At 49.9% G+C, this 10,428-nt stretch overlaps 1 protein-coding gene across 1 annotated transcript in view; it reads right to left on the bottom strand.

Annotated features, from left to right (window-relative positions):
- The window catches only part of ATP11B (ATPase, class VI, type 11B), a 134,771-nt gene that overhangs the window by 6,399 nt on the left and 117,944 nt on the right, over positions 1-10,428 (bottom strand). The window contains exon 29 of the mRNA XM_015421941.1: positions 2,625-2,758. Within this exon, the coding sequence (XP_015277427.1) occupies positions 2,625-2,758 (134 nt within the window). The remainder of the gene's footprint in view (positions 1-2,624; positions 2,759-10,428) is intronic.

Here is a 10,428-nt window from a genome sequence, read left to right as displayed (position 1 = left end):
CCTAGCTCTTTTTCTATGAAACGACCCCTGCTTAGGACCTAATCCAGGATCGCCTCTCCCCTGGTAGATTCTGTGAACATCTGCTCCATAGCACAGTCATTAAGAGTGTCAAGAAACTCAATCCGCCACTGGTGGACCTCCTGATGGCACCTGGTATTTCTGGCCACTGTGTGACACTGAGTGTTGGACTGGATGGGCCTTTGGCCTGATCCAACATTGGCGTCTCTTATGTTCTTATGTACCCACCGCTCCTGACACCAGATGTGTCACCTGTTACCGACGGGGGTGTTGTTGTTGTATGAGATACACTGCACCCCCCCCCCAAGTATCCCTGCCAGGATTGCCAGCTCTGGGTTGGGAAATACCTGGAGGTTTTGGGGGTGGAGCCTGGGGAAGGTAGGATTTGGGAAGGGGAGGGACCTCAGCAGGGTATATTGCCACAGAGTCCACCCTCCAAAGCAGCCATTTTTTTCCAGGGGAACTTATCTTGGTTGTTTGGAGATCCATTGTAATAGCGGGGAACCTCCAGGTGCCATCTGGAGGGAGACACCTCCAATCCCTGCAATCTACAGGCCCTCCCTCCATACACATATTCTCCTCTCGTCATAATGGCAGGCATTTTGCAAGCCGGAAATAACCAAGAGGCAAAACTATATTTAAGCAGCAACTGCGACAGGAAGGTTAAGTGTCAGACCATCCGAAAGTATATCTTCTTTAAAAAAAAAAGTCTAGTAAAACTTTTATTTCATAACGCTCGTGCCTGCTTTCTATACCACGTGAGTTTTTAAAAATATATATTTTATATTATTATAAAAATGAACTTACTCATTTCAACAAAAACGTCAGTGAGGGAGCCACAGACATCAGGGTTAATGCAAGTATTCGTGTTTTTTTGTTGTTTTTTTTTATAAAAAGACGAAACAGAGAAACAAACGACAGAGGACAAAAGTAACACAGGAAAGTAAAGTCAGGACAGACAGTACTGGCACAGCAGATCCATTATTTGTTTTCAGTCACACAAAGGATGTTGCAGCTTCTACCCTTACAACGGCCGCTATCAACCTATCTGGGATTTTTCAGGCTTCTGCTGGAACCCAAAAGAGTGGAAGCCCACCTGAGGGGCGTCTCAAAATCAACTGGAGGGTAGTGTTTGTGTAGATGCCACGCCTGCCTTTGTGTCCCCCCCCCGCAACTCAGCATTAGCTAGCGGAGGGGATTGTCTTTGCTGCCCTCGCATCAGCCAAAAGAGCTGCCCTGCTGGATGTGTCTCCAACTGGAAGTGCCAAAGCTAGGTGGCAAAATATATACATATACACTCTTGGCAGATGCTTGAGAGCACCACTCGATCCTCTTACGAGAAAGAGAGAGACATGTCTCTGGGCTTGGCGTTAAGCAGCGGCACGCTGTCATGTCAATCGGAAGCGTTTCCGGGCATCAGATGCCAAAGGCAGTTCATGGAACGGCTCAAATTTCGAGTCATTTGGCTCTCTGTCGCTCCCACACCCGCCCGGCCAGTGCAAGGATTCGACTCTGCGAATTGCAGAATCGCTGGAGACAATCAGAATTTTCGGAGATCGGCATCAGAGCTTTTTCGGAAGGGAGGGTTCGCTGTTTGATTTTAGGTTGTCTACGTGTGGCACGTATTTCTGAACGGCACTCAAGCAACAGCAGAAGTAGAAAAGGCCCAACTCGCTTTTTCGTCAGAAGTTTGGAAGGCTTTGGCTGTCTAGGTTTTTTTGTTTCGTTTTTTAAAAAAGAGTATAAAAGTACTATTCCATATTGTTGTTTTTTTAAAATGTTTTTCACTGCCAATGAAACACACAAAAAGAATCCCTCAAAAGCAAAACACCCTAAAACTTTTCCTTTTGCCAAGGACGTTCTAGTTCAGGGGAGAAAATACAATCCTTTAATGGCAGAAGCAGAAGCGGCAACGTGAACCGTCACTGCAGACACAGGGATCAGTCAAAGGCAGGCCTGTTGATGTCTTGCAGATTTGTGAAGATCAGAGAAGGTTAAATCAGGAAAATAAAGTAGGCAGTGATCAAACTTCAAGGAAAAGGAGGAGGTACAAAACAGAGGGAGAGGGCTGTATCTGTGCACGCACACACAAAGCGATGTGATGATGTAAAGCTCCATGCAGCTGCTTTTGTGTATGTAAACACAAAACGAAGCTCCACACGGGTGTATCTGTGTATGCACACACAAAAGGGGATGCAATGTGAAGCTCCACGGGCCTGTGGCACACACGTGAAGCTGCGCACAAGCAGAAGCTCTCCATTCTGATCCCTGGCAGATACCGCAGAGAACGGGAGAGCCTCGGCTCGTGTGAAGCTTCATGCGAGTGTCAAAGTCAGCACAGGCGAATCGCTGGATTAGAGAGAAGACGTCACCGGGAAGAAAGTAATTCCACAAGCTTTCAGGAAAAAGGAAGAAAGAAGTAACTTCCCTTATTTTTCTCCCCATCAGCAGCGCTCCCCCAAAGCAAATAAGCTGATTTTTAAAGATCCCAATGAATTGAACGAGACCTGCTGCCGTTTTGCTAGACATCTACAGCCGCAGGCTCGTCGTGTTCCAGTTTATAGGAGAATCGTCTGCAGCATAAGCAATTGAGAGAAATTCCACACCTGTTGACTCGGGCCGGGCTGCACCTTCCCATCACTCGTTCCAACATTCTTCTAAGAGATGCGCACGCTGTTTCCCCGTCTGAGACGCAGCACACGGAGTCCAAGCAGCTGAGACCTGTGCCTGTCTCAGTAAGCTGAGGGGGAGGGGGCAGGGAAGGAAAAGGGCACATTAGCAGGAGGGACCGGCTTTCCCCCTTCTCCCCCCAACGCAGCCGATGGCCGGTTGAAAAAGCAATGCTAATCTCCGGTGCACAGATGCGGGATCTCCTAGCTTACATGCATCCTCCTTGCCGATCGGGCATACCCTCTGGCGTTGGCCGTTTCGACATTTTTACAAAGCTTACAGAGGTTGCCGCAGCAATGGCGGGAGAGGGCAGGCAGCATCCAGCCACTGTCCTCTCCACTCAAGCACCCTTCCCTGGCAAAGAACCTGAGATGCGACAACAAAATGAATGCATTAGAGAGAGACGCCGCCTAGAGTGCCTCGGGGGAACGGCAGCGTAAAAACGTGTGCGTTTGGGATCTAGACACTGGCCTACCGATTGCATAGCCCTGTGCTAACAGGACCCGTTCAACTAGATGGCCGATTCTAGGCGATGTTATTCCAGTCAAAGGCCGCTGATTTCAATGGGCTTAGGCAGGAGTAACTCAGGACCCATCAACTAGAAATGCAGTCTTAGAGGCCATGTTATTCCAGTCTAAGGTTATTGATTTCAATGGGCTTAAAAAGGTAAAGGTTTCCCTTGCTCGAAAGCCAGTTGAATCTGACTCTAGGGTTGCGGTGCTTGTCTCCATTTCCAAGCCGTAGAGCCAGCGCTGTTCAAAGTCATTTCCATGGTCATGTGGCCGGCATGACTAGATGCCGAGGCGCACGGAATGCTGTCACCTTCCCATCGAAGCGGTACCTATTTATCTACTTGCAATTTCTTGCTTTTGAACTGGTAGGCTGGCAGGAGCTGGGAGCTCGCTCTGTCACATGGCACCAGGGTCTCGAACTGCCGAGCTACCGACCTTCCGGTCTTGCCGCTCAGTGTCTTAACCTCCGAGGGCCCATCAACTAGATCTAGTGTGCAGTTCTATGCTATGTTATCTGAGTCTAAGCCCCAGTGCTTAGGTGGGAGTCACTCTGCTTAGGATGGCACTGTTACTCCCACCTTAGAGAGCCAATTTGGTGTAATTGAGAGCCAGTTTGGTGTAGTGGTGAAGTGTGTGGACTCTAATCTGGGAGAACCGGGTTTGATTCCCCACTCCTCCACTTGCACCTGCTGATGTGACCTTGGGTCAGTCACAAGCTCTGGCACAGCTGTCCTTGAAGAAGAGCAGTTTCTGTCAGAGCTCTCTCAGCCCCGCCCACCTCACAGGGTGTCTGTTGTGGGGAGGGGAAGGGAAAGGCGTTTGTAAGCCGCTCTGAGACTCCAAGTGAATGGCGGGGTATAAATCCAATCATCATCATCATCTTCTTCATCATCTTCTTCATCATCATCTTCTTCTTCTTCATCTTCTTCATCTTCATCTTCTTCTGTCTCACCTGCCTGTCCCGGGTCCCTCACTTGTCCAAACTGTCATTTTCCCTCCCTCTCCAGTACCTACTCTCAACCTCAACAGCCTCCTTGACCACACAAGGCTTCACTGATCTAATGACGGGGCCTGACTCACTGCGATGACTGCCTCGACGAGGAAGGAATTCAGACGGGAAGCGCGGAAGGATCTACCCGGCAATAGGCCTGCGTGACTTCCATCCGACATCAATGCTGCCTGAACTTTTTCAGACCCCAAATGCCATCCATTTTTAAAATGTGGTGGGCCTCTTGGGAAAGGGAGACACAGGAGACGGCGCTCGTCTCCTTGTCGCATTCTGCTGTGCAACGAGACGGCTGCTCACCGCAGAACACTTTCCATAAAGAAGCTGGGAACTATCATCGTGATGGGTACCCAACCAGCTGTAAAACTGGATGCAATGACTCAAAGAAGAAGAAGAAGAGATGGGATTTATACCCCGCCCTTCACTTGGAGTCTCAGAGCGGCTTACAAACTCCTTTCCCCTCCCCTCCCCACAACAAACACTCTGTGAGGTGGGTGGGGCTGAGAGAACTCTGACACAAACTGCTCTTTTTCAAGGACAGCTGTGCCAGAGCTTGTGACTGACCCAAGGTCACATCAGCAGGGGCAAGTGGAGGAGTGGGGAATCAAACCCGGTTCTCCCAGATTAGAGTCCACACACCAAACTGGCTCTCAAAGACCCCAGATACACATAACTGAGACTATGGTGGTGTCTTTGGCATGCCAAAAACATGAAAAATGCTCACACCCCACATCAGATTTCGGCCTGAAGAGTCCTCTGCATCCATAGGTGTCTGAGAGACACCTGGGAGAGGAGAGCTGCTCTCCGCACGCTTCTTTATTTGAACATCTATCTTCCTAGTACAAGGAGCAACTCGAAAAGGTGCACCGTGGCGCTCTTTAGAACAGGGATCTTCAGTCCGTGCGCCGGGACTCTCAGGTTGGTTGTGGAGCAAGCTTCCACAGACCCGCTGCTTTCTTGCTGTTTCACATCATGATGTGCTGCTAGCGCATGGGCGCAGAAAGCAAACGTGTCGTGCCGTCTTTTCTGTCTCTCTGCATGAACATTGGCAAAAGCTGCAGGATAGCAAGCCCAGGTCAATGGGGGAGAGGATTCTTCACCACCACAGGCAGGTTCTTCCTCTTCCTGTCATATGACAGAAGTGCCACGTGACTTCCTGTCATATGGCCACTTGGGGTTAAAAGGGGGCCCTGAGTCTGGAAAGGTTAAAGACCACTGCTTTAGAGCACTTGGGTCTCTTTACTATTGAAGGTGGTCTATCGGCAAATAGACATTTATGAGCACACGAAGCTAGTGGCTTCTCCCTGCATATCTACCCACATCTGTAGCACATGGAAACTTAAGGCACTGTGAGGGAGTGGAAAGACCTGTGGCAGATGAGATGAACATCCTACACCTGTGCAGAACATGATCTGTATCTGATGTATCACACAAACACACATATATTTTGCATAAACGAAAACGGTCTTTCCCCCATGTATCCGCCCAGAAAAGAAGAGATTGGATTTATACCCCGCCCTTCACTATCCGAAGGAGTCTCAGAGCGGCTCACAAACTCCTTTCCCTTCCCCTCCCCACAACAGAAACCCTGGGAGGTGGGTGATCGTGCGATTGTCAACCAACCCAACTTGCATTTCCAAACCTTCCTCAACCATGGGTAACTCGCATTGCTGGGCAATTTTACAGGTGGCACAGTGGTCAGAGAGGAGTCATATTTTACATCTGTGCTCAAGTCACGAAGCTCGCCGGGTGACCACCGGCCAGTCGTTCCTGCTCAGCCCCACCCCCCCTGGGTTGACATGTGGAAACCAAACCGATAGCTCCATGTTTGCCATATTTTAAGCTCCCTCTCTCCGTTTGTTCTAAGTTTTAAGTTCTCTGCAGTAAAACGTAACAGCACCAAAAGCAATACACAAACTATAATTTCATCGTGTGCAAAACAACCCTAATTCCAATAGGGAGCTTAATTCAACAAAGGCAGAAGAGCGGCAAGGAAGAAGCATCTTTCTCTCTCTGGAAAATAAAACAGTAACATTTCCAATAGCCGGTAACGACCCGGGAGAGATGAACTACGGCAGGATCCCCAAAGCCGCAATGAAGGAAAAGGCGTGTGGCTTATTGGTTAGTATGAACCTTGGCTAGTACAAAGAAAAACACAGAGGATTGTTTCTTTAACGTTAGTAAGGAATAAAGCAATGATTACTCGCATGCCTGCGTTAATATCGGGACTGCAATCCTTATCCGGAATGTTTGCAGACTTCAAAGGCTTGTTAGGACAGCAATGAATGTTGTCGCTGTCATACTGAAGCACCCTTTTTCTATTATAATAACCACGGGAAGTGCTTCTTTCCAGTGCAGCGTTCCCTGGTGATCGTGCATTCCTTGGTTAGGTTTTGAGCTGGAAGATCCAGCCACCTTCCCAGGTGTTAGAAGATGCTTGGCATAACCACCTGGATGCTTCCAGGGTTTTAAATAACTACCTCGGTAATCTCCTGGGTAGAGTGAAAAGCTGTCCCGTGCTGGGGAAATGACTATCATTGGGCTGGTAGACAGAGAGGGTTCTCAGGTTGAGAAAGACGTCCAGGAGTTATCACCTTACATGGAAGTCTCAGTTTCCCATTCCAAAATGGTGCCACCCAACTCCAGTATATTAGCATATCTAATGGCTGAACACAGTCATAAAAACAAGGTTCTGAGGCTCAGGCCACAGCTTCTAGTACACCGAGAAGCCGGCCCAGCATAAAGGAAAGGAGTGGGAAGAAGAATCAAGACAGGACGGATGCGTGGTGGTGGTCGTGGAGAAAACTGTCGTGAAGTCACAGCTTATGGCGACTCTGTAAGGTTTTTAAGATGTTCAGAGGCAGCTTGTCATTGCCTGCCGCTGCGTCACAACCCTGGGCTTTCTTGTAGAGCTCCCATCCCTGCTTAGCTTCGAGATCTGATGAGGTCAGGTACACCTTAACAAAGCCACCAGATATATGAAAATGTCATTCGGAGGGCTTTGTGCTGTTTCCTGCCGATTGGCTCTCTGGGATCTCAGGCAGAGAAGGGGTTTCGCCAGCCTCTACGGAGACCCTTGAAATGGAGATGTCAGGATTGAACTTGGGCCCTTCCGCATGCCGGCACGGCCTCTTGAAGGTGGGATGTTGGAGCCAGTGCTATCCTTGGTGAACCCAATGGTCCCACCATTCTTCCCGGGCCAACGGGTTTTGAAACACTACCCAAATTTACAGAAGATGCTGGTGGGATGAACAGGCCAACCATTTATTTAGCAGAACTTCCAGTGGTCTAAAAAAACGATCACTTCTCTCCATCCACTGATGCCTTCTCCAACTTACCGTGGTGTCCTACGCACATGCATGTGTCATGAGCCTGCACCTCTTAACTTCTCAGGGACCCTATTCTGCACCGTTTGATTGCCATCAACACATGCCTGAAAGCCCTGTCCCAAGTAGCGTGCAGTTGTTTCCCCCCCTCTCACAATACTTGCATCCATTCTGCTGGCACAGCCGTTTGTAAGAGCTGGGTGCACGTAAGACGCAAATCTTACGTGCACGACAAAACAGGGTGGGGGACAAGATCATGTGCCCCCCCCAACAGGCAGAACCCTCTCTAGGGAACACGACCCACCGATGCTCCTTGCTGGTGGGGGCAGAAAGTGCCACGCAGTCACAGCTGACTTATGGCGACTCCACAGGGTTTTCAAGGCAAGAGACATTCAGAGGTGGTTTGCCGTGGCCTGCCTCCGCGTCACTAGCCTGGTATTCCTCGTAGGTCTGACCCTGCCTAGCTTCCAAGATCAGGCTGCCCAGGTCAGGGTACTGCATCTCAGCATGATCAAGCTCCATACGGCTGGATCCAGAGAACCACAAACAGCCACTAGCGCTGCCCTGCAACAGCCTGCCACAAGCACTGGCAGATGAGACGCAGCAACACGGGCCCGTAGCTACAGTGGGGCATCTTGGGGCCTGGTCCCCTGAAATGTTCCCTCTAAGCTGTGGAGTCGTATGAGCAAAAATTCTACTTTGTGAGCTACTGGCATTAAAGTTGTTGTGAGTGAGTGGTTTGGCTACTACATGAATTAGTTTGCTCTGGAGCCCTCCCTTCCTGAGCTAAGACAAAAACATGTGAGCCGGAGGCTAAAAAACTGTGAGCTAGCTCACAGTAAGGGAACACTGCCCCTGACTTACCGTCAAGGGCCCCCCCAACTTCATCCAGCCCAGGCGCTCCCTTGGGGTGTGTGCGGGGCGCCCCCTCACTTATTTAAGTAAAGGTAAAGGTTCCCTTGCTTGAAAGCCAGTCAAGTCCAACTCTAGGGTTGCAGCAGTCCTCATCTCCGTTTCAAAACCGAAGAGCCAGCGCTGTCCGAAGACGTTTCCGTGGTCATGTGGCCGGCATGACTAGACACCAAGGCGCATGGAACGCTGTTACCTTCCCACCGAAGCGGTACCTGTTTATCTACTTGCAATTTCTTGCTTTCGAACTGCTAGGTTGGCAGGAGCTGGAACTAGAGACGGGAGCTCACTCCGTCATGCAGCAACCCGGGTCTCGAACTGCTGAACTACCGACCTTCCACAGCTTGCAGTTCAGCGTCTTAACCCCTTGAGCCACCGCAGCTCCTATTTATTTATTATTCGTTTATTTAAAGCTCCCCCCCCCCCCAATTTAAAAAATTCTGCTTAACGGCCTTTTTTTTCAAGAAGTTATGGCGGGAATCGTTCCACTTTTCTCCTTCAAGGCCATAGCATAACACGAGGCGGCTCCCTTGCAAGCAGAAGGCACCTTCCTGATGAGGAAGGGCAAGACGGACTTCCAACCCGTACGTGGCCAAAAATCCCCCCCTCCTCTCAGGACAATGGATCAGTGGTGCCCCTACTGGGTACTTTGGATTAATCAGAGTTACAAGAATGAGACACAAATGTAAGCATCCGCTCATGATGTGCCGCCATGAGGCTGGCGATACGACGCGGCAGATACAATCCTCGGGAGAGATTCTGACAAAAGGGAAAGTCGGTGTGATGTAGTGGATTAGGCACATTGGCTTAGGATTTGGGGTACTTTAAGAGCTTAGGGCTCTTTAGCTTGGAGAAACGACGACTGAGGGGTGACATGATTGAGGTTTATAAGATTATGCATGGGAAAGAGCAGGTAGAGAAAGAGGTACTTTTCTCCCTTTCTCACAATACAAGAACTCGTGGGCACTCCATGAAATTGCTGAGCGGTCGGGTTAAAACGGATAAAAGGAAGTCCTTCTTCACCCAAAGAGTGATTAACACTTGGAATTCACTGCCACAGGAAGTGGTGGTGGCTACAAGCATGGACGGCTTCAAAAGGGAATTAGATAAGCATATGGAGCAGAGGTCCATCAGTGGCTATTAGCCACAAGGTATAGATAGGGACTCTGGGGCAAGTGATGCTCTGTCTTCTTGGTGCTTGGGGGGGTCAACAGTGGGAGGGCTTCTAATGTCCTGGCCCCACTGGTGGACCTCCTGATGTCACCTGGTATTTCTGGCCACTGTGTGACACAGAGTGTTGGGCTGGATGGGCCGTTGGCCTGATCCAACATTGGCATCTCTTATGTTCTTATGTACCAGGTTCCACACGTCCACTCTCGTGGGAGGAGCGCTGGATGACTTGGAGACCAGTTAAGAGACCAACGTGATTTTCAAAAAAACTTTTTTTGCTTTTCTTCTTTTTTGTATTTTCATAGGTGCGTGTGCGCGCGCGCGCGTGTGAGCGTGCGCGCACCTGGAAGTCATGCCGACCTCTGGTGACTGACCCCTACTGGGGGCCTGGAGGATATTTGGAGAGGTGGCTGAATAAAGCCGACCCCGACTGCTGGCATCCCGAGGGGGGTCTCCCATCCAAGTACTTTCCAGAGTCGGCCCTGCTTAGCTTCCGAGATCTGACGAGACTGGGCTTGCCTGGGCCACCAAGGTCAGGACGGGGTATGAACATCCTCAAGAGTCAAAGCTCCCTTTGGGATGGACGGAAGGGGCTTTGACTCTTGAAAACTCGTACCCTGAAGCTCTTGCTGGTCTCTGTCTAAGGTGCTACTGGACCCAAATCTAGCTGCTCTACAGCAGAATTCACTGCCACAGGAAGTGGTGGCGGCTACAAGCATGGACGGCTTCAAAAGGGAATTAGATAGGCATATGGAGCAGAGGTCCATCAGTGGCTATTGGCCACAAGGTATAGATAGGGGCTCTGGGGCAAGTGATG

The sequence above is a fragment of the Gekko japonicus genome, unplaced genomic scaffold, assembly GCF_001447785.1.
Source record: "Gekko japonicus isolate JY-2015 unplaced genomic scaffold, Gekko_japonicus_V1.1 scaffold842, whole genome shotgun sequence".
NCBI lineage: Eukaryota > Metazoa > Chordata > Lepidosauria > Squamata > Gekkonidae > Gekko > Gekko japonicus.
This window is presented reverse-complemented; position numbering and strand designations above follow the sequence as displayed.